General features: G+C 42.8%; 2 protein-coding genes across 2 annotated transcripts; both read left to right on the top strand.

Moving 5' to 3' along the window:
• The first annotated feature begins 3 nt into the window (after window positions 1-3).
• On the top strand, window positions 4-8564 carry LOC115393819 (very-long-chain (3R)-3-hydroxyacyl-CoA dehydratase-like). The gene is made up of 11 exons (XM_030098932.1): window positions 4-220; window positions 1973-2018; window positions 2138-2211; window positions 3734-3898; window positions 4662-4713; window positions 4798-4908; window positions 5302-5429; window positions 5715-5827; window positions 5911-6017; window positions 6109-6240; window positions 6891-8564. The coding sequence occupies exons 1-11, from the start codon at window positions 140-142 to the stop codon at window positions 6965-6967; spliced, it is 1086 nt and encodes a 361-aa protein (XP_029954792.1). The 5' UTR covers window positions 4-139; the 3' UTR covers window positions 6968-8564.
• A 2640-nt stretch (window positions 8565-11204) lies between these two features.
• LOC115386509 (sodium/potassium/calcium exchanger 1-like) lies at window positions 11205-25468 on the top strand. The gene is made up of 11 exons (XM_030088848.1): window positions 11205-12215; window positions 16281-16463; window positions 18392-18500; window positions 20254-20307; window positions 20648-20698; window positions 22317-22394; window positions 23392-23549; window positions 24432-24698; window positions 24776-24865; window positions 24971-25137; window positions 25219-25468. Exons 1-11 carry the CDS (start codon window positions 11247-11249, stop codon window positions 25466-25468), a joined length of 2376 nt encoding a protein of 791 aa, XP_029944708.1. The 5' UTR covers window positions 11205-11246.
• Window positions 25469-26215: the final 747 nt, after the last annotated feature.

Genomic DNA, 26215 nt, shown 5'->3' with positions numbered 1-26215 from the left:
TCCTCCCGGATGTGCGCTCCATCCTTGTCTGTTGTCCGTCCGCACTGATTCAGTGTGACTGTCGGTGCGGGACCTCTGTTCGGGCTTTGGGTGTATTTCCTCCCTCGTGTTGCCATGTAGACATCTGAAGAAGGAGACGATGCAGATTTTGACTCCTCATGTGTTTTGGGCGCAGCGGCACGGAGAGATCCTGCTGCGAGTAGAGCTGAGCGACGCTAAGGTAGGACGACCACCGCGATCAGGGTCTTTTAAGCTCAACTTATCTCTTAATACTCATATAAACTGTGTAACAACAACCCCATTGTATTGTCTTCGTGTTTTCGTGCCGTGGGTGTAAAGTTCTAGGGCCAACTTTTGTCTCCGCTGTTGTAACAGCCTCGTTCACTTAGCTAGCTGTTAGCTTTATTGATGATGAAATGACCTCTAACATGGATCTGTTGGAAATAAAACTAAAAACATAACTCTATCACATCTTAGCATAGTGTTTTAACCATTAGGAAATGTGTGTTTCTCCCCAACTTAAGGGTAATCATGTGTAATTACGTAAGTCATAAATCAAGGGGTTTTGGTTTTACTGTAAATAAGATAAATTGTTTGAACTTTGACGAATTCAGTATGATCTGAATTTCTTTAGTGAGGTGGCTTTAAGTGAGAGCTGTAGCAGGTCTTCCTTGTTTGTGTTTCCTCACACTGCCGGTATCTTATGTGTCTCTTTTGGTTATTTTTGCACTTCTGATTATCTTTGTTCGCCTGTTCACCTTCTGTCAAAGCTTTCTTCATGTCTTTGTTGATGTTTTTTGTGGATTGTATCTCTTTGCTTCTCTTGCATTGCCACAAGTTGTCTTTTGTCATCACTAGTGGTTCTCTGTTATAATTATTTGTGTCTCTTCTTTATGTATGTGATTGTATTGCTCAGGTAGTTGATATTTTGCCTCTTTGCGAATATGCGGTTGTCCTTTATCTCCTCTGGTCTTGTTCTGGTTGTTTTTGATGTCTTTTATTGCGCCTGTGTTTGCAGTTCGTTTCTGCATTTTTGTGATTTTTTTTTTTTTTTTTTTGAATGGTAGTTCATTGTAAGTTTAGAGCTCTCATGATTGTGGTTGTTGTCTGTTTGGGTCTCTGGTTGTTATGTCTCTCCTATAAATGTTCTTTATCTCTTGTCTTGTTATTTCTTGTCTTCATGGCAGTTTAGATGTCTTTGTTCATTGTGGCCATTTGCGTCTCTTTGTGGTTTTCTCAATTTAGATGTAAGTCTCAATAAATCTACATCTGAGCAATAAGATGGGCTTTCTCTAGTGGGCTTTTTTACAAGAACTTTACAGCTTTCTTTCTTCATGAAGTGTTGTACACGCCTTCATACTTGATGAAAGAGATAAGAAAAGACAACATAACTGTTGTTTGAAAAAGAGTTAGATCAGCGTATCTGAACATTTGCTCTACAGCTCAACAGTACATTACATTTCACCAGCTGACTGTTTGTGTTGCTATCTTTAAATCCAGGTTTTCCTTCTTCTCAGCCCTCGCCGGCTGTGTCATCCTCATCCTGCACCTGTCGGACAAATGTCTTATCAAAGATTCATGATGGTTTATGGTAGTTCAGGTTCTTGTTCCGCCGCTGGAGAGGGAACGGCCTAATGGAAACCTGGCTGATGGCAACGGGGTCGCAACAGACTGAATTACTTTAAGAGAGGTGTAAGGTTAAACCTGGAGATGTTCTAGAGTTTAACACTCAAGCAGTCCTAAACAAACATGCACATTCTCAAGAAACTACACCAAGTAGTTGTTTTAGCAAGAAAAAAGACACTTTAAAAGGATCCAACTTTTCACATCATCAGTAGCAGCCAGTAATGCTGAATACCGGGAGAGTGGTCTGTCTTGCTCTTTACGTTGGATTTTCTGTCCACAGCAACTAATTTTCTTGTGTTACTTTGAGGTTAAGATTAGTTCTGTTCTGTTTTGTTTTCTCCCCCAGAATCTTGATATTAGCCTGCAAGAAAACAACACGCTTCAGTTCAGAGGTCAGTATTTTCCTTTTATAGAGATAATTACACAAAATATGTCTTGAATAAATATCTAATTGTCTTCAGTGGAGGAAAATAGAATGAAATAAACTCTGTTTATCGTATTTCTCCTACAGCACAGGGCCATGGTGCTAAAGGAGATAATGACTATGAGTTCAGTTTGGAGTTCCTGGAGCCCGTTAGACCGGAGGTAAATACTTTTTTTTTCCTGATCATTTTTCTTTGTTTCCTGTTGTTTATATCTTTTAATGATACTGATTTTCCTTCTGTGACTGATCTTTTCACATGAACGTTCATGCAGATGTAATTTTTTATTATATTTATTGACCTGCATCTCTTGGTGTCGTGTACTGCTGGAGGTTTTTCCAGTCTGCATCCATTAGCGTTGAAGATGACTTTAGCTTTTGACAGTTTAAAGAAAAAAGCCTCTTTCTGTGCCATCTAACGATTATCAAGTAGAGAAATGCTTAAGGATGGATGCAGCCTCTCAGAAACCGGCAGCTGAGTTTTCCCCTCATACATTTAATCCATTTAGGATGAGCCTTCATCTTCCTTTCAGCATCTGCAATCAGTGCTCGTCAGGAAGCTAACTCCTCCAACTTCCTGACTCAGCAACTAACTCTGCAAACGCACGACTCAATTCAAGCTGGAGCGGAGCACTTACTGCCACTTTACATCTCCTGCAACACACTGAAGTCAGCCATCATTCATATGCACGTATGAAGCAAATGCTTACATCGGAACTTAGTCCATTAACACAACATCTTCTGCTCCGTATAGATTGTTGAAGATTGTGATTGCTGTAAATGCCTAAATCACCGATAACCACCACAAAGCAGTGAAGTGCCATATTTGATTGTCTTTATCTTCACAGTTAACTAAGGCACATTTCCATTTTAATTAAAAAAAAAAAAACGTTTCTGACAATTGAATTCGGTGTGGAAGCAAACCCACAAAGCCAAACTGATCCATGACAGGAACTCCTTCATTCCTCCAGCTCTCAAACACAGCTGCCCCATCCCACAAAGCATGGAATTTCCATTAGATATTAATATTGTCTTCATCTGACTGTTTCCATGTGCTCATATGCCTCTCAGTGTTTTGTTTGTTGATGTTGTGTACTGCGCTGCACGCTCCAATTTCCTTGTCAACTAAATGCAAGTGAACTAATCTAGAAAAAGTCTATTCTGACCAAATGTGTTCATTGACTTTCCTGAAGCCTTCTCTTTGCGTGAAGTTGAGTTGAAGCCGATCTTGAGAGTTTGTTGAGAAGAGCCGTTACGTTCTCAGACTGAGCAGGATCACAGTGTTTCTGAATGAATGCTTTGAGTTCATGTCCAAATACTTGAGTTTAAGGTGATTGCACCTTGATCCAGTGGAGTAATTATGTAACTGTTTTTCCTTGCAAACCCTGCATGCTACTTTGTTTTCATTTTGTAGATTAAACATATCTCCGGCTCCCCTCTGCACTGTTTCTAAACTGCAATATTCTCAAGCTTTGTTGTCCAGACTACTCTCAGGTTCCTGGACGACCGCTATAGTTAGTGTAAATGGCAAATAGGAGGAGGGTTAGGCTAGGGTAGTGTCATTGAATTGTTTAACCAGTGAAACACATATGTCCTTTGTATTTACCAACTCATAATTTACGATCACGGTATTTTCTTTCCTCATTCTCCCTGTCCTCTTGTCATGTTCTTCTCCTCTGTTTCCAGATCAACCATAGGTCCACCCAGCGTCAGGTGGACATCAAAATCAGGAAGCAGGAGGAGCGGTGGTGGGACCGGCTGACGCTGCAGGAAAAGAAGCCTCTGTTTCTGGCTCCGGACTTTGACCGCTGGCTGGACGAGTCCGACGCTGAGATGGAGCTTCAGGCAAAGGCAAGAGCTCAAACAATCCCAACCCGGCAGGGAGACGGGGGGCGGCGGTTACGTCTGTCAACACTGATCTGGCTTGTTTTCTCAGTGTAAACAGGTTATGTTGGATTAGGATAACTTCAGTTTTTTACAGCCGGGTCGGTTTCACGCAGCGCTATGCAAAGCTGAGCCACCAACGAAGCGTTGCTCTGATGGAAAATCAGATAAACTGCCTGTCAGACAGGTTATATGTTGTGTGTTGCAGCATCCACGGTTTTTCTCTGCTCTGGCAGGTGAATTCTGAAAAGTCTGGTACTTTGACGCATTCCACAGCAGCGTTGATACGATTCAGAGTACAACAGTTTAAGATTTATTTATAACGAACTTTTCAGAAATTGATGAACTGAAGAAAAGAAAAGTCCCTCTTCGTCCTTATTTTGTGAAGCCAGAGCTTTTTCTTTCTGCTTTCTGTAATAATTTAAAATCAACATCAAAATGTTATAAATCATTCAGACTAAAAACCGATAAACCCCTCTGCTCATGGCTGCATCATTCTCTTGTGGGAATTTTTTTTTCTTTCAAAATACCAATCTCTTTTCAAAAAGTATTGTACTCTAAATATTGTGTATAGAATTATACAAGACGTCTTTTTCTTTATTCCATTTTTTTTCAATTAACTAACAAATGAACACATGAGATTTCTTCCCCTTTCTGAAGTACAAAGTACAGTAAAAGTGTCGACTGTCGATTGAAGTGAGAAGTGGTAAACTCCACGTTGTTCTTTCAGGAGGAGGAGAAGTTAAACAAGCTCTCCGTGGACATGAGAGTCCGTAAAGATCGTGAGTGGAAACCATTACCTCTCAAAATAAAGCACAGGAACCGAATGAGTTGATTCCATGAGTAGCTTTCCCCTGTTTTTTCAGACTATCTCGGACTGAAGAGGGGCTACCTGTTCATGTACAACCTGGTGCAGTTCCTGGGATTCTCCTGGATCTTCGTCAACATGACCGTTCGACTCTTCATCCTCGGTCAAGGTTCGTGCAACCAAAACGCCTTTTAAGGCGAAGAAAATCATCTGAAGAAACATGAAGCACGTCAGAGGAAACATTTGACTGATGCTAAATTTTACTTTGAGCTCTATTGCTTTCTTTCATGTGATATAATTTCATAATACGACATACGGTGCAATGGATGATTGGTTTCACTTGATCTCTTACAGCGTACATCTATATATCACCCAAAATTTAAAAAAGAGAGAGAGAGAGAGAGAGAGAATAACAACAAAATGTATCACCCAAAAGAGAATATAAATGAGAGAATATAGTCAAGAAAAAGAGTCCAGCAGGGTTTGGTTTTGTGAATGATGGCTGTGATTGAGAACGGCTCGCGTCGACTGATCACGTTTTGTCCGTCTCCCTTTGGCACAGACTCATTCTACGACACTTTCCACACCATGGCTGACATGATGTATTTCTGTCAGATGATGGCCGTGCTCGAGGTCATCAATCCCCTGCTGGGCCTGGTCAAGACCGGGTTCTTTCCTGCCATGATCCAGGTAAAAACCAAAACCCTTCTCATCTTACTTAGAGTTTGCGGATGCAATCAGACATCCACGAGAATCAACTTGAGGTGAATCATGGAGAGTTATGCCACACGCTGTCAGGAATTCACAAAATATCTAATATGCAAACTCAATGAAAGAACTATACAGGTATAGTTCCCCCTCCAACAAGGATCACACCAAAGATAGAAAACAAACTGACAAAAAAGAATCGACAGAGAAAGGTTTCTTATACAAATCTATAATTGTAAAATATAAACAAATTCTCTGCCTTGGCAGGTTACAGGAAGGAACGTCATTTTGTTCGTCATCTTCGGCAGCCTGGAGGAGATGCAGAACAAACCCGTGGTCTTCTTCGTGTTCTACCTGTGGAGCACCATCGAGATCTTCAGGTTTGCTCCGCCTCCGTGTGTCCGATCTCCGGGCGAGCGTGCCACTTCCTGCCGTGAACGCCGCGTCCCCTCCTTCCTGTCAGGTACCCGTTCTACATGCTGGCCTGCCTCGGCTCAGAGTGGAAGCTGCTGACGTGGCTGAGGTACAGCATCTGGATCCCCCTCTACCCCCTGGGGGTCATCGCTGAAGGTCAGTGCCTTCTCGGTTCCAGAGCAGACGGTTGGGTGCAGCCGGTCGTGTCGTCGTCGCTGAGCGGATGATGTCTGTTGTGTTTTTCCAGCGGTGGCGGTGATCCAGTCGCTGCCCGTCTTTGACGAGACCCGCCTGTTCAGCCTGCCTCTGCCCGCCATGCTGGGACACTCTCTAAGCTTCTCCTACACGCTGCAGATCTTCCTGGTCCTCATGTTTCTGGGTAAGAAAAGTCCACCATCGAAAAGTTGCATCTCGTTTTAATACTCAATTTTTGTTTTATCGAATCAATAAAAGCGTGAGTGTACCCGGACAGTGAATGATAATATTTCAGAAAACTTCATTTCTCCCTGTTCAGACAGAAACGTGAGCAGCTGAACACAGAGAAATTGGACTATTTTCACTTGTGGAAGCCTAAAACGACATCTGTAACACTGTGAAACAGTGAGGTTTTGGTGGCGCGAGGTTAATGCGTCAACTTCTTCTCTGCTGTCTGCCGACAGTTTGGTTTTCTAACTACTGAGGCGAAGCAAACCCAGCCTGACAATCTTTAATGATGAAAACATTCTTGAAGGGTTTTAACCTGAAGCTGTTTAGGAAGAATAAAGAGACATTCAGGCATGCACAAAACTCTGAAACACAATCCTAATTATGCATGCATCAAATGTCAGTGTGCTTTTTGAGGTCCAGTAAGTTAATTATTCAGCTTCTATCGATGGTTTTAAAATAATTAGCAAGAAAATCTAACGCAGTTATCAGGCTAATGAGGCAAGTTGGAGCGACATGAACCAACTGGACACTGGGTTTGTTCATCTGTATGTTCTTAAAAGAAACATGTTTGATGAGTGACTGAAGCTCTCCGTCCCCCTTCAGGACTCTTCATCAACTACCGACATCTGTACAAGCAGAGACGAAGACGATACCGCTCCAGGAAGAGGAAAGTCCACTAACCGACCCAGAGTTTCCCTCTGATTGCCTTTTACACACACACACACACACACACACACACACACACACACACACACACACACACACACACACACACACACGTTCATTTTTGTCCGCCGGATGAACTGAATCCTGTAAATCTTTCTGAGTCGGTGTTTAGCTTCAGTTCCATCAAATCCACTTTATTTAAACGGCGTTGAAAGACACCTCTCTGTCTCATCATCTGGTGTGTTAATTCTAGGGGTAGTCTGCGGTTGTTTTCTGAACACGCTTTTTTATCAACACGCTTTGCATTTCTTTTGCTTGTTTGCTCGAAGCACCTGAATGCACCACGAGAGGTTGGAGATGTTTCCTGTCGATGCTTGAAAATGCAACAAGACATAAACACACAGCGATACCGTAACATCAGGAGAAAGAACTGAGGGAGGAAATCTGTTATGCTGATGTGAGAAACTAAAGAGGTTAACAGCGATGCTGATAAGTTTAATTTCTCCCAATAACAGCTCCAGCTGATGGTTGGTTTGATGCTAACACACATCAAGATGTTTACAGCAACAACTGATTTTCATCTATATGTTTTGACTTCTGTTCTGTATATCAAATCTTCGTCGCTGCAGAAACACCTGTTGTCTCTGTAGCTGTACCATACACTAATGTTTACGGTTTATTTATCGCCGTGGCTCGTAGAAACACTGTCGTTTGAACCAGAATGTGAGCCAGAAGGAGAGTCTCCTGAACAAGGTCACACATTTCAGGATGGTATTGTTTCTTAGTTTTATCATGTGTGTTGTTACAGTTGGCTCCTGCAACCCGAAAGGGTAACTGTTAGAGTTAATCATATTACACTGAATTTATTCAATTTATCTGAAAGTCGCCTACCTATGGGAGGATCAGAGAGAGCAGGAAGTGGTTTTTTCCCCCACATGATGTCGTGGAGGGAAAATCTGGGATTCACCTGTGTGAACACACTTTCACTAAAGTGGAGCAAGATGACACTTTTTGCAGTTCGACAGCCTCACACACAGGCTATTGAGACACATGTTGCTGTCACAAACTGCTATAAATTGAATTTTGCATAACATGGGACCTTTAAATTTTACATACTGAGCCTGTAGTGTCATTTTCTTAAAAGGTCACAATTTCATCAGCTTCCCTTGTTGAACCCGACATGCAGGTTTAAAGTTACTCCTGGATACTTTATGAGGTCAGAAATGGAACCATTCATTGTTCTATGAAGGAAATCGGTGCTTAAGTTTAGTGTTAGTTTAATGTCCTGATGAGCCGCCCACATCCTGTTTTATTGGTTTTTAACTACACACATCCAAGCATGAGTGAGTTGACATTGTTCTTGTTTGTTTACCTTTTTCCCCAGTTTACCTGATTCCTCACTATTTAAAAGCCTGTCTTTGTTTTTTTATTTTTTTTTTATTTATTTACTTGTATAAACTGAAATAATTTCTTGCTTTGTTTTTTATTATTGTCTCTTTTGGGAGAGTTACACATGTGAGTACTTCTGTCTCTTTGTTGCATTGATTACTTTAAAATTGACTCTAAATTATGTTTTTATTCCTCATGATGTTCTAGAAACAATAAAAAAAAGAAAACCCATTTTAAAGAAGGAGCATCTTTTGTTGTTTGTTGTTTTGGTCTTTTGATAGTTTCCAGCATTTTAAGAGAAATGTAAAACTCATTCAAACTCAATGTACATTTAAAAAAAATGTGTGTTTAGTCAATTAATATTAATAATATTGTAAAGTGTCTTTGTTTCTCAGGAGCACTTGTAGAATTCACAGCAATAGTTTAATATTCGATTAAAATTTGTTCAATATTTTCTGCCACTAAACTGTTTACTGATGAAAGCTTTAGGGACTAAAATCTAGAGTTTAGAAAACATTCATTTTGATTAAATGAAGCCGTTTCCTCTGATCCGTCAATGTTTTGACAGATTTTAAGCATATTTCAGAACATAACTCTGCCACCCTGAGTATATTTACACTGTGAAACACATTTTTCCTCTGAACACGAAGACAAAATCACATTTTATTCCTTGTTTAGAGAATAGGAGAACTTATTGAGTTGTGTGAGTTTGTGATAGAGGAAAACACGGCTGCAAAGATCCCAAAAGTACTCAGATTACTTACTTAAGTATGAAAACATAAGATCCTCCAGTATGAAGAGTTTGATGATTCATGTTGAAGTAGAATATACAATTTTGAAATGCCTTCGGGCACAAAAGCAACGGGTAGTTGCGCTCACACACACACACACACACACACACACACACACACACACACACACACACATACACAGAGCAAATTATTACTTTATTAATCCTGGGATATAATTTACAGTAAATAGAAAAACTATCAAAGAAATGTTCTACACATGTTAAGACGTCAGTAAAAGATGGAATCAGTACACAGAGAGGCTCTGTGCAGTTTGTTACTTTTGAACTTGATCTAAGCTCCAGAAGATTCAGAGTTACAGTGAAGGGCGGTGCAGAAGTCCAGTTCAATTCAAATTCAATAGTAGTCGTTTAAAGAAGGAAAAAGATTTGAATAGAATTTGGTGTCTATCTCAAAGTTATGATGGAAGTTAAATCCCGATCTGTGTCATTAATGATTAAACTGTTGAATCCACAAAAACTTAAAAAGACAGTGTGTGCTTCAGAAGTATTTTTGCTTTATTTCTACTTCAAAGCTATTAAAAAAAAATCACTGATGTGTGTTGAAAATGATTAAATCACGGTTGTCTCATGCTGACAAACTAAGAAACTATGTTTTACTTTTAACTCCAGATGCCTCAAGAAAAAGCTTGTGGATCATTGATCATGGAGGGAGCAAGAGAATCTTATATGCTTTGTTCTTGAGGACATTTCTGAGACGTTTACCTTTTAATAAAACTAAAACGTTTAACCCAGTTCTTCCACTTTTTTTCTTTACACAAGTATCTCTACTTTTACTACTTTTTTACTTGAGTATTTTTTTCCACGTGCACAATATGATGCTTCAAGTTCAATTATAATCTGTATTGTTACTAATAATAATGGATTATCTACAGCAAACTATTGTTAGAGTCGTTATTTGTGAAAGGAACACTATTGGAATTAAAAGTGCAGTGTCTACTCTGCACACAACACATCCCGAAATTGAAAAGTATGTCATAAAATTATTATTATTATTACTTTTTTTTTTTTTTTTGTAGTGTAGTGACTCCTCCCTGACCGCCTCGTTCGGAGGGTTTCTGTGTTCTCTCTCCGCGCGGCTCGTGTGAATGTTGGCGTATTGATAACAGCGCTATGTGTGAGCGGGAAGGTGAGAGGTGTTTCTCCCATAATCCTCTTAGCGGCATTATGCTGATCCGCGCTCGAGCCCCGACATGCGGCGCGCCCTTGTAGCTCCGCGAAAACCGGAGTCAGCATCTCTGCGTGTCTCGCGCACAGCTGGAGGCAAACGGACGCACGGCGGCGCGCGCGCGGAGAGAGAGAGAGATAGAGGGAGCGCGCGGAGGAGCACACCGCCGCAGCTACAGGTAACCCGCGCCGCCACTTCACTCATTTCATCACCTTTTGGAACATTTTTCACTTCGTTAAATCATTTTTTAATGTCAACATTCACGAGCTTTCCTCTCATCCTTCACCGCCTTCACTTTCTCCACCATCAAATCTCACCCGGCTCGTTTCACTCGTGAATTCAATGTTTGTTAAAACAAGGAGAAAAAAAAAAATTAAAACCCTTAATTGCTTAATAAATTATTTTTTAATACCATAGACCGTGCGTGCTTTTCAGCACGCTCCTCCGTGGGCGCGCTCTTGCTGAAATAAGTGTTTATATAAAAAAAAAAAAAAAAAAAACATAAATCGCTTGATTTTCATGTTTTCATGGGTTTTCTTTCCTTTTGCTGCATGTTTGACGTTTTTTCAGTGGTCTCCTATTTTGTGCAAAGCCTGAGTGATTATGTAGCCATAGTAACAGGTGGCTGTCTGCATCCTCCATCACACACACACAGAACACACACACACACACACTTCTTAGACTGGAAGTATGCACACACAGAGGATGGTAACGCACATTTGTGATGATGCCTTTTGATTTAAATGTGCTTGTATTCTGTGTTTTTCAGGCTGGCGTGGGTTGAAGCCGTCCGCTGTGAAGCATGAAAGCCTCTCCGTGCGCGCGTCTCTTCTCCGTCAGGGGCGTCCTCCTGCCACATAGCAGCACGGGCTCCATCGGGGAATAGCAATGCATCTGACATAACTTGGAGCTTTCCAGGGTCGAGACAATGAACGTGCACTCGCCTCCGAGGAGGAGACTCCGGCGCGGCCGCGTCGCCTTCTTCATCTCAGGTGTGCTGCTGTGCTTCGTCTACACGCTGTCTCTGAGGGCCAGGCTGTCGGAGCCGCCAGCCTCCGCCCAGACTGGCAACGGCGGCAGCATGGAGGTCAACATCCGGGAGGTGATGGCTACCAATGAAACGCAGGAGGAGGCGGAGGTGGGGGTGGAGGTGGAGGTGGAGGTCTCACCTCAGAGCACCAGACCTCCTCTTGTGATAATCGTCAACAGGACGGACATCGAGCAGTGCATCTATGTGGATCCCCAGCCTCCCAAACCGCCTCCGACGCCCCCTCCTCCAACCACCCGCGCCCCTCCGCCGCCCCCGCACAGGAAGGGCGAGTACCCTCAGGACCTGTTCTCGGTGGAGCAGCGGCAGCAGGGCTGGGTGGTCCTGCACGTTCTGGGCATGACCTACATGTTCGTGGCCCTGGCCATCGTCTGCGACGAGTTCTTCGTGCCGGCGCTGGAGGTCATCACCAACAAGCTGGAGATCTCCGACGACGTGGCCGGGGCCACCTTCATGGCGGCCGGCGGCTCGGCGCCCGAGCTCTTCACCTCGCTGATCGGCGTCTTCATCTCCCACAGCAACGTGGGCATCGGCACCATCGTGGGCTCGGCGGTCTTCAACATCCTGTTCGTGATCGGCATGTGCGCCATCTTCTCCAGGGAGATGCTGCACCTCACCTGGTGGCCCCTGTTCAGGGACGTGACCTTCTACATCCTGGACCTCATCATGCTCATCATCTTCTTCCTGGACAACGTGATCCTGTGGTGGGAGAGCGTCATGCTGGTGCTGGGCTACGTCAGCTACGTGGGCTTCATGAAGTTCAACAGTCAGATCGAGCAGGTGGTCAAGACGCAGATCAACAAGCACATGAGTATCGTCAAGGTGTGGACGGCAGAGGAGCCCGAGAAGGTCAGTCAGCTTCCTGGTCGGACACAAATAAGCTGTTCGCAGACTGAAGATGTCGGTTGTTTTGAGCCCTGTTTCTTCAGCGGGGCTTGATAAAGCGGGCGTCATGGTGTCGTGGCTTGAGCTCGAGATCAACAAGACCATGGTTCAAATCTGGACTTCCGATGTGGAGTTCAGGCAACAGTATATCAGAAATTCATTTGCATCAGAAATATAAAAACATTTGCAGCATAATACTGCCAAATGCTGCCTGAGCTGCAGTAAATGAGAAGTTTTCATGTATTTTGCTTTCAGGCTCTGCATGTTAACACATCTGGTGAGTCAGATGGAGCCCTGCTGCACAACAGGCTTCTTTATTTCCATATCACACCAAATCTGAAAGCAAAAGAAAAGATCAAAAACAAGAAGCCAGCATGTGGTCCACTTTTATCTCCTTATAATTTCACCCAAATGAGAAAGAACACCTAACATGATCTCCCTCAACGTATGTTCATCGCAACACACTTTGTAACTGCAGTTCTTGATTCTATTGCATGTGCGATTAAAATCGAGCGGCCCGAGTGGAGTTTGCATGTTCTCCTATGCGTGCACTGAAGAGTTCTGGAAACAGCCACAGTCATCCTAGTCACAGGAAGCTTCCTCCCTCTGTTCTCGTCCGTCTGTTCCTGTCTACCAAAACACTGTAATTATGCCTCGACTGCCGAGCGCCGGCCTCCGCACATCTTTGTTTTGTTTTCCTTCCATCGATCTGCCAGTGTGTTCAGACTCCAGACCCAGTGAGGTTCCCCGTGGAGGCATTTTTGTCTTGCTTGTTAGTCATTCAGGCTGACTGACGTCTTGGAGATGTTCTTTTTTTTTGTTTTTTTTTTGTTTTTTTTTGTTCATTAGCCATGTGATGAACTGGAGCCCTTTCAAAGTTTTAAAAACCTGCTTTTTGTCCACGATAATACACTCCACGACACACATGTATTCACTCACAAAGTCAATAACAGAAAATTAAGAGTAAAAAAAAATGATTTAACTCGTAAAATACTCTATTCACTGTAATAGTGTGATTTAATGTGTTAGTTGAAAGGTTTAATGTAACAACTAAGGCTGAGATGTAACACGATCGGTTTTATCTAACGTTTAGAAATGTAACGTGAAAGTTAAAAAGATTTTTTAAAGTAATCCAAGTAAAAATTTAACTGTACCATCATTGTTAAAAAGTAATATAAAAGGTTAAAAATTGAACATAACCATTGTAAAATGGTCAAAAATGTAATTTAACAGGTGAAAATGTCATGTGACAGGTAAAAATTGTAACTACAAGTACAAGCACCAACAAATAATATTGTAGCGTTACGACACTGAAGCAAATACTGGGAACTACTTTTTCTTTTGAGATCACTACGCCCAGACGCCATATTTAGTAAGTAGTTCCGTCTTAGCAATCTTCACGTAAACAACTCAATCTGGTAATTTTGCATTAATATTTCACAGCGTAGTGAATGTGCGGATTATAACGTGTCCACCAAAGTGTTTTGGGGTTGTTGGATTTTGTATTTGATGAGTTTGATGAGGGGAACCAAAAATACCATTCACCTCCATTGTGTCTGTCCCGAAAACCTTCCCCGACTCGCCTCTGAATAAACAACAGCTCGCCCTCACAAAAAAAGTAAGTATGCTGTTCGAAATGACTAAGGAATTGCGCTAAATGGGTCAATTTGCCAAAATGTTGACGTATCCCTACAGGTGAGCTATTCCAGAGAGCTTTAAGATGGCACAGCTTTTAAACTTTACATTGTTAAAAAGTGTGTAGTAGTGGGTGAAAAATTAACATATCAGCATTTAATGAGACAGTAAATAAAAAAAAAATGTGACAGAAGGAAAAATGTCAAATTTTGATCATCCAACTTGTCAAAAATGCAATACAATGACTAAATAAAGTTTAATTTAATGGGAAAAAGCTATATTATTGTTGAAATATGTAATTTAAAGGTCAAAAAGATGTAAAAGGACAACCAAAATGTGTAAATAAAATCTACTGCTAAATAATGCAGTGTAACAGGTTGAAATGGAACGTTACCGTTAAATAACGCAGTGAAGTTTAATGTGTTGTAACAGTAATTTAACCGCTAAAAATTGTATCGATGATCAAGTATAAGGTACAGCTCAGCTGAAGAGCTGTATCATGACACATTTTTTTTAAATTTGTGTGAGAAATATGTGTTAACACCACATGAACACAGGCGGCATCCAGATGTTTAAACAGTGCAGATGTTGCGTCTGCATGCGGTGCGTTTTCCATCCTTTCATCTCCACACAGTTGTGACTCAGACGCGCTGAAAGAGGGACATTGATTTGTGGGTCTGAGCAGGTGACAGCCTGTATTTGTGTGATATCCTTTGATGGCAGTGAACAGAAAGGACTCCAGGTGTGGCACACAGCGCTCAACCGATGGAAATGTCACTCTGAAATACCACTGTACACACACACACACACACGCACACACACACACACACCTCATCTCATTCACAGTTATTTCAAATGAGAAACAAGGGAATAATTTAAAACACCCGTTTCTCTCAGACTGAATGTCTCTCTGACGGATGTCTGTAATCAACATGCAGGGCTGTGTTTCTGCATCACGAGCGCCACGAACTCGTCGTCCACTTCACCTGAAGCATGTCTGCAATCTGCATGTGTGAGTGGAAGAAGGGCAGAATAATTAGTCTGAATCATCAACATCCGCAAACCCATACTTAATGTTAATTCACCACAATCCAGTGCCTCTCCAAAACATCTTTCACCGTTCATTCATGTGTCTTCTCTATCCATCTCAAGAACAAGGTATAAGATGGAGAGAGAGGTCCAAACAGAAACGCAGATACCATCAACGAGTCACCAATAAGTCTGAAAGAAAACCAAATCACCTCGTGATAATTAGTACATGAAGACATTAATATTAACTTTCCGGCTCCCTTAATGTTTTGTTTCATTTTCCTGCTCAGTGAATCGGTGGAAGAGTGTGAGCGTTTAGGCGACAGATGTGAGGAGCAGCTTTATGCAGTGGTAGTAACCAATAAAGACACATCAGGATGAACTTCACCTTGAGTTTTGGGTACTTGGGTTTGAATCCCAGCATTAACCACAGACACTACACAAGTGTTGTAGTAATCTGGGTTTCATTCAAAACAGGCCTGCCAAACTCATTTCAGCTGCGGTTCACACAGAGCCCCCCTTTCATCTGAGCTGTGTTTACATGGTCACTTTAGATTGATGCAGATCCGATCGTTCTGTTTACATGAACACTGAACTGGTTTGAAGGCACCAGTAACACACTCAGTTCAGTCAGAGGATCAATCCCATTTTGTTTGGAGGAAGATTTACCCAGAAGTACTGAAGTCAGTTTTCCTCTGCATTGATCGGCTCGACATTTCTTTCCTCAGAACAGCTCGAGCGAAGCATCGTAAACATGATAAAGCTATGACAAGGCAACCACTCATTCCCTTCAGGGTTTAAGATTAGTCATATGCTTTTTGCTGATAGTGAGAAACTGGTGCAGGAGGTACTGTTAACTAGATTACTGGATTACACTGGGGCTTCTGATCAGGACCACCGGTGTGAAACCAGCACTGCACTTATTCACCTGGCAACAACAAGCAATCAAAAGCTTTTTATCTGCTGTTATTGTGATTGATAAATATACTGGGAAAGTCCTCATAATGGTTTGTTCGTGATAATTTTATGGGAAAAAGGCAAACAGATTATATTACGATTGAGAGGTGGTTGACATTGGTGTTTATTGAGTAATAAATTTTAAAAAATCAATTATGATTCCTCCCACAGATCCAGTGATGCTTCCATGTTTAGTGATGTGAAATTTGCTTCTTGGAGCTCCTCAAAAAAATCACATTTTCCCAGTAGGAAGTGAATTTAACAACATTCAGATTAATTTATTATTCTAAGAAGCCAGATTGTTCTTTCCCAGTTAATCCATCCGGAACCCACCATCATATAATCCCAGAGGTTGCTCCTTTTCCATCAACATCACAGAAATAACGTTTGCGCCCACTATCGTTCCAGGACAGTGAAGCACCTCCTCCTCCTCCTCCACCTCCCCCTCCAGCTGCTGCTCCGGCCTCCTCCGCTGCTCCTGCAGCTCCTCCACCAAAACCTGAAGAAAAACCCAAACCAGAAGCCTCACAGCCTCCCGGCACGCCTCAGCGCGGCAAAGCACCGGATCCAGAGGACAAATCAAGACTCAGGGTATGAAAATGAAGACACACACCCAGAAACACACACTGGGGCACTCTGCTTGATGAAAGCTGGACAAAAGAGTTTTTCTCAGGTCCAGAGTTCACATTTTTTGCTACACCTTGCAGACCAGCAGGTCTGAACACTCCCAAGTGCCCTTGGTCAAGACTGAACTGTCTATTTCTCTCAGTGCTGAAAGTGACTGGAATGTAAAGCATGTGAAGAATACTATTCTTATTTCTATTCTGTTTTGTTGATTCTCAATGCAATTTGAATCACATAAACTGGAATCATTTCTTGGAAGATGTTTATTTAAGTAGCTTCACTGGTTCTTTTACGTTTTTCATTGTGGTCATTCAAGGCCACATGAGGTTCAGAGGAGGCCAATTGTGAATGACCTTGATTCTAAGAGGCTGAATTATTGATTTTCCTCAGCAGTGAGAGAAATAACAGGACCGCACAGTAAACGGGAGGCGATATTGTGGCGTGAATCTCTTCCTCCATCAAAAGAAAAGAGACCTCTCTCAGTCTTCTTTGTCCATAATGTGAACATTGCGTGAAAACACAGCTGAATCTGGATGTTATGCTCTAGGATGGAAGGCAGTGTGAATAGAAAAAAAAAAAAAAAACTTAAGTGAGTCCAAGCTTTCTCAAAATAAGGAATACATTTGTTTGGCCACATCAAAAATAGCAAGACAAGAATGATCAGTCAATCAAACTCCCCCCCCAAAAAATGTCTTCTGCAGAGAGAAAACCAAGAGGTTAATAAAGCAAAAGAAAACAACGGCTCTCCTCACTGCCTCGCCTCTCATATGCCACACACACACGCACGCACGCACACACACTCCCAGAATGCAGCAATCACACCCACTTTATCCTGCAGCTTCAATCAGCCTGACTGACTACAGGTGTGACTTAAATCCAGCGATCTCCAAGGAAAACAGATCTGAAAACATTTCACCAAAAGAGAAAATATCCACACCCAAATACATTTTTAAATTAAACCATACACAGTCACCAAACATATTCACACCAGCACTGATTTAAGTGCCAGAGCAGGGGTCTGCAACCTGTGGCTCTGAAGCCACATGTGGCTCTTTCGTTCCTCTGCCGTGGCTCCACGGAGCTTTCAGAACATGAAATGTGGATCAACTTTGAACTTATTTTTATTATCGCACCACAGTGCTATTCAGAATGATTCACCTGTCTTCATTTGAAAGGGATTCAAAAAAGGTGCAAGTAAAATTGGAAAAAAAATTAGCTAAAACCACAAGAGATGGAGGGAAAAAATGATCGAACAGTTTAAAAAACCTGAAATGTCTAAAATTTCTTTGAGAAGAAAATGAATAACATTTGGAAAAAAATATGTCAAAATAGGTGAATTAGTTAAAACAGCTGAAGTGTTAAAATTGCCAACAAAAATAGCTTGAAAATAGAAACAAAATTGTTAAAATCAGATACAAAAATAGGTTAAATCTAATGAAATATTCACTATAGTGAACTGCAGTTAAAACTTAATAAATGCAATGAAAGACATAGTTTTTGTATTCACATCAAAACATTATTCAAAACTTAATAAGCTGCATTAGCCTCATTTTAAAGGTTAAATGTGTTTTACGTCTCCAGACCAATTTGACTTGGCGGAAAGTGACAAATATGGCTCTTTTGGTCGTGAAGGCTGCAGAGCCCTGTGCTAGAGGAATGTGCACCTTCCTCTAGCCTGGCATCTATGCCCTCATGACACTGAACCCGAGGAGGCACATCTTTTGTGTTACCTGATAGCAAGAAACTTAAATGATTACCAAAAATGGATCATAGCATTAATGTTTAGCACATAAGGATCCTTAAGTCCAAAAAGCCAGAGTTCCGCTTCTGGAGTTTCTTGTGTGTCACCTGAAAGTGGGAAGACGGTGTGTGATCAGGTGTCCGCCGGCCTGCAGGTGCGTCCAGTCCTGCAGCGAGGCGGCAGCTCCGCCTCCCTCCACAACACCTCGCTGCGGAGCACCATCTTCCAGCTGATGATCCACACCCTGGACCCCCTGGGAGAAGGTAACCAGCGTATTTCTGCACTGAGATCAGTGCTTCTGGAGCACTGTTGATCGTAACAATGAGTAAATGCCGTCAATTAAATCTTCCCAGTAATTTATTAGCAATAAAAAAATCATTGACGAGGTGGTTTCTGACACTAGTGGCTTCCAACCTTGAGTTCCTGGACCCCTTCAGGGGCTGCCAGAGATCACAGAGGGGCACCAGGACTTTTCCTGCCCTGACGTTATCAAGTTATATTTGCACATGTCCACCAGCTTTTGGCTTCTCTATAATGTTTGCTGCTGTTTGAGGTATTCACAGTGTAAACAGTAAATATTGCATGAATCATAAATTGTCTTGTTACATTCATCCAGTGAAATTTCAGAGTGTTTTTGTCCCTTTCTTCAGTAAACTGATAGAGACAGTGTCTCATGTTATCGCTGCATCGCGAAATGAATCCAAAGAAAGGTCGAAGCTGAAAAGGCTTAAAATTAATCAAATTATTACTTAATATGTGGAACGAGCAAGATTTTTCAATTTAGGAACCTGTTCATTTGAGATATAAAATGCAGGAAAGGCAGGTTTATTTCTTTCACCAGTTGAGGAATCGATGAAATGCTCGGTGGAGCAGAGCGTGATTCAGCTCTGTTCTCTCCTCTGAGTCAGCGTGGCGCGATGAAACCACATCGACCTTCAGCTCGTCCTTCCACTCACCGGGCCACCTCACTCTCTCTCTCTCTCTCCACACACTCCCTCTCCCTCTTGCTCCCTCACATGTACTCACACACACTCACACAGACACACACTCGCTCTGCCGCTCTCCCTCTCTCTCTCTCTCTCTGATCCTTAATCAGCTTTTCAAAACAGGCTAATAAAAGCTGGATAAGATCCAGTGTCTCTCGCAGTCCCAGCTCTTCATCATCGCTGCTGCATCGACCCTTTAAACTTCAACAGACTCTTCTTGTTGGTGTCTTTGTGCTCGAGGTTCCAGCGATTATGATGCTGAGTAAACGCTGAGTTGAGTAACACACCAGCCGTTCCTCTACATGTCCTCTGTTCTAACACACGAGTTCACAACAGGTGTTTTCTGCAGAGCCTGGTGATTCATTAGTGAGATTCATTAAGGAGGAGACGGTTAAACCTTGCAGGGCGACGGCCCTCTGGGACAGATATGAGCCAACAGCGTCCCAACTGACAGATCTGAGCATCTCAAGCAAAACGGATCATTTTCAAACTTGATGGTTTGTTTTGGTTTTCAGTTCCTTTGATTGTAGTTCAGCACAATACTTCAATTTTTTTGTTTTGTTTTTTAGACCAAGATTTTTTAAAATAAAATGATATATCTATCAACAGCTGGTACAGTGAGCAGGGCAGAGACAGAAAACAGCTTTGCAGACTTTTTCATTCACAACAAAACTCATAGCGAGCTCACGGAAACCTTCTGTAATTCTAACAGTGCATTAGCTGTGTGCATGTCAGTGGAAAAGGTGTTTGGGATTCAGTAACCTGTTATTTCCGACACGGCTCTATAAAATGAGATGTGCTGGACTCCACGATTCAACATCTTTGGTCTACAAGACAAAGTGAAGATTTGATTTTGCAGATTTTAAGTTCAACATGAAAATACCTGGTATTTGACCTAATTAAGATCATAATAGTGTATTTGTTGTTTGTATGTAACCTCTGAAGGTAAAACCGGTGATTTTACTAAAAACCACCACAAAAGTCTGATGGCCAAAGGGTTGAAATAGTCTCTGTGGTTCTTCCCTCCTAGAAGCAGCTCTTAGAGAGAACATTAAAACTCCCGGTCCGAGGAAAGCCAGGAGAGGTAAGAGGCAGCAGGCCTGGCTGCTCGCATGTGTTTTTGTGATCTGTGGTTGGAGATTCAGATTTTATTTGGCATTAATTCATCACAGCTCAGATTCTTAATTTACACATCTTAAGCTATCTGCTGTAAACGTCTGGAGGTACCACAGGGCTCCTTCTGAGGTTCTCTGTAGTTCAGGAATCACTTTATGGTGCTGTTAGTAAGTGTGATGATGTGAGATCTGAACAGACGTCCTCGGTTCGGTGTGAAGTTCATGAGTAAAGAAAGGGATTATTGTAGAGCGATGTTAGTCAAAGAAACTCTCAGCATCAGATATCTTCTGTCCATCTCTGCCAATCAGAGACCTCTTTTAATGGCGATGTGAGAGGCGAAGGGCTGCTGCAGAGGAAAGGTAAGATGAGTGAACTGTGGCAGCGTTTTGTGGCGTTCAGTCCGGTTCTGACTTGATATGTGGTGGTGATCTCTACGTTCAGTGGCTGTTTGTATTTGGAATGGCAGCATGCTGTTGTGTCACAATCTGTGATTACTGGGTTGTTTGTGTGCACTTCTGTTCTTTTATATATATATATATCTTTCACACATGGCTGTGCACAGCCTCAGATCAAACAAAGCAAAATACTGTAAATTCGAGCACGTCTCAGTGCACCACCATGAAACGGAGCAGGGAGAAGGAAATCTTACGATACCTGCCCCTTTCTTAAACCTAAACACACGGATAGATTGCTCAGATTTCACACAATGTTCATGACGTTTTGAATTTCATAAACAGACTGAGATCCCACTCTGTTTGAGAAAGATTAAAATTGCAACTTATCTTAGTCAAGATTCAGAACTTCCAAACTCTAAATAGTGTTACTTAGTTACATGTAAAAAAAAAAAAAGCACTAAAAAGTAGCAGATTATTTGCAGATGTTTTGCATTCGTTTAAATGATCTCTATGTTTAGGATTAGTATTGCAACAACACATCATCAGTAGGATAAAACTAACCTGTCTCACGACGGTCTGAACCCAGCTCGCGTTCCCTATTAGCGGGTGAACAATCCAACGCTTGGTGAATTCTGCTTCACAACGATAGGAAGAGCCGACATCGAAGGATCAAAAAGCGACGTCGCTGTGAACGCTTGGCCGTGTTGCACTAATTGTGCACAGCTGTGTTGAAGTCATGTTGCAGAGACACGTCAGCTGAGCCGTCAGCACAGTCTGATTCTCTCAGCTCAGCTGCAGTTACAGCAGTCAGTCGGCGGAAGATTGAAGTTGATACGTCTCACAAGTAAGAGAAGCATCAACAGCAGAAGGGTTGAGATAAAGTATCAACCTGCAGGCCTCGGCTACACGACAGTGTTTCAAGTGAAAATGCATCAGTTTTGTTTCAGAAGTGTTTCAGACGAGGGGCCACAGACAGCTCTCAGAAATACAAGTTAATGCATCTGGAGTGTAAAAACAGGAATTTAGTGATATAGTAGCCATTAAGACCTATTAAGATTTGGCCCGATAGAGAAAGCAGCTCTGCAACTGTGTTTCTAATGCCATAACAGTAATCAGTTACCTTGAAAGCTGAGCTCCGATCATGTTACTTAAAATAGATCATTTAAAAAAACTGAACTTGACCAAACTAAACTATCATCTCTACCACTCATGTGTGTGTCATGTTGAAAAAAGATATTGAAAATCAAAGAAAAGGCTTGTTGGTTGCAAAGAAAATGCCATTCTTTGGATCATGATTACAATGTTAAAAAAATCAAGAAAATAAGGACTCAAATCAACAATGCCTAATTTATTTCTCTGTTAATTTAAAATTGTTGACGTTTTTGCCGAGCCAATGAAAAAGAACTCGCTTCACCTAAAAAAACTAGAAAATTAGAAAATTTTCACAGTTTTCTCACTTCTGTGCTTTGTTGTTTCTGCTGCAGAACAGCCAGCATGTGTTTGTGTTCATGTCATGAGTCCAAAAACCAAAAACCTTTGGGTGGCATCACAGTTATATAAGCATCAATTGTCTTAATTGCAGCAAAAAACAAAGTAAAACCTCTGAATGAGCCGGTGACGGGAGCACAACAGGGCAAGTCACTTCACCACAGCGCCGAAGGTGAGTCGTATGTAAATACTGAACATTCCTCCAGCCGTTCGTCTAAAATACTCACCTCAGCTCGACCGCTGGTGCGCAAGTGTCTCAGCCCAACCCAACCCGAGGCGAGAGGAGGAGAAAGATGACTGTTCAGTTGTGGGTCAAGTCGTGATACTGAGTTTGAGGGAACCATGTTCAAATCCAGGTTTCAGAAGGAAGAAAATCTGAAACTTTGCTTTTTTCACTGATGTTAAAGTTGCGATAAATGAAGTAAAGATAATCTGTGTCTTTCCTGAGAATTATTCCCTCACATTTAGACAGAGGGTTTGTGGGTCACTGGTTTTTCTGATGCTAATCAGAGACGGCTTTGAGGTTTGAAGGACGTCGCCCTCCACAATCAGCAGAGACTCTCAGTCCGAGTGTTGGTACGTCACCGTGCCGTAACGAGGTGCTTCAGAGCTGGAGGTGCGCGGCCGAGAGGGGCCGAGAGGGGCCGAGAGGGGCCGCGGGGAGCCTGGAGAGGCCTCCAACAACCCCAATCAATCAGCCCCGAGGATTAGCATGCAGATGGGACGATGTGTGTGTGCGTGCGCTCCAATCAGCCGCTCCGACACTTCAACCCGCACCACATGATAAACACCGACCTCAGAGAAAATGAAGATATTCAAGTTAATGCCAGTTTGTAAACGTTAATGTCAATTTGCCTTGAGCTGGGGTCAGCTGGGATCAAACACGGAGTCGGATGAAGCTGCGTAGAATATGGATGAATGGATGATTCACTCTAACCACAGACGCTTCATGATGTTCTCCGAGTTGTTTGACGATACTCAACACTGCAAATAATGTCACATTTCAATTCTTAGCAGGTTTATGTGTGTTAGATTCTTCTTTATCTTCTTCATCCACAGCAGAAAACTCATGAATTCATATCATGTCACAGACACAGGAACGCTGTGTGACGCCCCTCTTTCAAGAAGCAGACCGTTTTTCTTCATCTTCTTCCTCTGTCTTCCTTCAGATGCCGATAACAAACCAAAGTCCGAACAGCCCCCCTCTGCTGCCGCTGCCTCCTCCGGTGGACCAGCGGGGGGCGCCGCTCCCGAGCCGTCCACCTCGCAGCCTCCAAACACTGAAGAGACGCCTCAGAAGACGTCCGAGCAGCCGGAGGAGTCAAAGGTACGAGGATGATGATGCTGAAGACGACTGGAGCTCTGTGGGCTGAATGCAGAGGGATGAGGGACGGGAGGGGGGCGGGGCTCCGGACCCTCACCCCCTGCTGCAGGTCCTTCCTGTCCTCCTGCGTTGGTCCCAGCTCTGACTGACAGAGGTCGAGCGCCGGGTGGCCTTCATTCTTCTGAAGTACCGCCTCTTTCTTGTTTCTAATGTGAGGACTGAGCTGTGGACGGACCACCCACCACACCTCAACAGATTTACCTCATGAAGGTGCTCCGGCGTCTGCTTCCTGCTCAGACTCTACAGTAAACTCCCTTTTAATCACAACTTGACATCTGGGAAACAAGAGGCCCGGCGAGCCGCTGGCGGCCAGGTTAATGTGTTCATGGCCGTGAATAAATTAGCCCAAGATTCATGTTTCCGCTTCCGCACCCCAGAGAGACGAAGCGTGCAAAGCAGAGTGACGGCAGACGTAACGTCCTCAGACAGAAAGCAGCTGAATGGAGTCACGTCTCCTTTCTCACCTCCTTTATGTGGTGCATAGTTCAAACTGTGTGAAATGAAGCTCTGCTTTACAGATTATTGAACTTTAGGAGAAAATAATGAGCAACACAATGTTCAGTTATAAGATTTGATCTCAAGATATTTTGTTTCTTTACGAAAACTAATGCAACAAAAATACTTAAATGATACCATAAAACTATAATGTTAACAAACAAAAAACAAACATGTTTACGGAAATTAATTAATTAATAGTTGAATAATGTTTAATCAATCAAAGTCATAATACATCTTGAATTTACCTTCACCGCATCATTGATGCAAATTAAATTGATTCAAAACAATGTATAAAATATTAAAACAAGCCTTTTTTAATTCCTGCAGGCGGCAGCAGACGGGGCATCGGAGGGCTCGGGGGGCAGCAGTGACGGCGAGGGCAGCGAGGAGGAGAGCAGCGACTCCGGCGGGAGCGACGACGACGAAGAGGACGACGCTGAGAACAAGGAGGAAGAGGAGAAGGAGGAGGAAGAGGAGGAGAATGAGCCCCTGTCTCTGGAGTGGCCCGAAACCAGGCGGAAGCAGGCCACCTACCTGTTCCTGCTGCCCATCGTGTTCCCGCTGTGGCTCACGCTGCCCGACGTGCGCAACCTGGTCGGTGCAACACGCCGTCGCCATGACAACCGGCTCCTCTTCCATCGTCCAGACCAACAGCCTGTTTGTGTTTTCAGGCGTCCAGGAGATACTTCGCCGTCACCTTCGTCGGCTCCATCTTGTGGATCGGAGTGTTCTCCTACCTGATGGTGTGGTGGGCCCATCAGGTGGGGGAGGGGCTCCTCACACACCTTGACTCATGACCTTGTTGTTTACATGTCAATACTTAAATGTAAAGAAGCCCGCTGAGGAGTTTCTGTGGACTCCTGCAGGTGGGGGAGACGGTGGGCATCTCGGAGGAGATCATGGGTCTGACCATCCTGGCGGCCGGGACGTCCATCCCCGACCTGATCACCAGCGTCATCGTGGCCCGGAAGGGCCTGGGAGACATGGCCGTGTCCAGCTCGGTGGGAAGCAACATCTTCGACATCACGGTGGGGTGAGTGTCCGTCTTCACGGAGAGGAAACGCTCCAAATGCTCCTTCAAACCCTCTTGCTCTTCCTCCTCGCTACGGTTCAGGCTTCCCGTCCCCTGGCTCATGTACATGCTGTTCCACAACGGGGAGCCGGTGGCCGTCAGCTCCAACGGCCTGTTCTGCGCCATCGTGCTGCTCTTCCTCATGCTGCTCTTCGTCATCATCTCCATCGCCGCCTGCCGCTGGAAGATGAGCCGCATGCTGGGCCTCACCATGTTCGTACTGTACTTCGTGTTCCTGGTCCTCAGCGTGCTGCTGGAGGATCGCATCCTCACCTGCCCCGTCTCCATCTGAGGCACCGCTGCGTCCGCACACAGGAGGACACACACACACCCCCGGAGCTACGTTTCACCTCGCGTCTGTACGGCAGCTGGATTATTACTCAAGATTTTCAGGTTTCCTCAACAGGATTAAATTATGTACTGAAGAAATATATCGGAAAATTATTTTAAACGAAAGATTTGAACATAAAAAAAAAGATACGTTTTTAGTGAATGAAGTAATTTTTAAATTACTGCTTAAAGATAGCTATGAATTTCTAAGCTTAATTTGTAACTTTTGGTTTACGGCTCATTTGTAACTCAACTGATTTCTGACTATAAGTCATTCCAAAACCTTTATAAGTGAAAAAAGCCTTTATAAGTTAAACTTGTACAAACATTGACTGAAAAACTTAAGGATAAAAAAACAACAAATAAGCAGCAAAATGAGGTTGTAAATGTGACTAAGACTTTGATTAATAGCAGCCAAAATTAAAAAAAAACAAAACAAATCCGAACACTGTTGTGAGGAGGGACCGATGAAGCTGCTCTGTTTTCACTGTTTTACAGCAGCTTCTCATCACACGTTTTGTGGTGAAGATTTTCTTTAATAATAAGAGTAATGTGCTTATGGGACATCTGAGAGGTTAGTTTAATAGTTTAAAACTTCATAATAATCAATAATACATGGTAATTCAATAGTCAACTGCTAATAAAACAATGAAATGGGCCTAATTAGAGCCTTTTTCAGCTTTTTTTAAATCTATATGCATCACTAGGG

Source organism: Salarias fasciatus, chromosome 1, assembly GCF_902148845.1.
Source record: "Salarias fasciatus chromosome 1, fSalaFa1.1, whole genome shotgun sequence".
NCBI classification, from domain to species: Eukaryota; Metazoa; Chordata; class Actinopteri; order Blenniiformes; family Blenniidae; genus Salarias; species Salarias fasciatus.
The sequence above is the reverse complement of the archived record's forward strand: the minus strand, read 5'-3'. Positions and strand labels throughout refer to the sequence as shown.

Bases quoted from the DNA above. Each gene is read 5' to 3' on its own strand.
- LOC115393819 (XM_030098932.1), top strand. From the start codon at position 140: ATGCAGATTTTGACTCCTCATGTGTTTTGGGCGCAGCGGCACGGAGAG. The intron at 3,899-4,661 runs GCAAGAGCTCAA...TTGTTCTTTCAG, and splicing joins AGATGGAGCTTCAGGCAAAG to GAGGAGGAGAAGTTAAACAA. The intron at 5,828-5,910 runs GTTTGCTCCGCC...CCTTCCTGTCAG, and splicing joins AGCACCATCGAGATCTTCAG to GTACCCGTTCTACATGCTGG.
- LOC115386509 (XM_030088848.1), top strand. From the start codon at position 11,247: ATGAACGTGCACTCGCCTCCGAGGAGGAGACTCCGGCGCGGCCGCGTC. The intron at 18,501-20,253 runs GTAACCAGCGTA...CTTCCCTCCTAG, and splicing joins CCTGGACCCCCTGGGAGAAG to AAGCAGCTCTTAGAGAGAAC. The intron at 24,866-24,970 runs GTGGGGGAGGGG...GGACTCCTGCAG, and splicing joins TGGTGTGGTGGGCCCATCAG to GTGGGGGAGACGGTGGGCAT.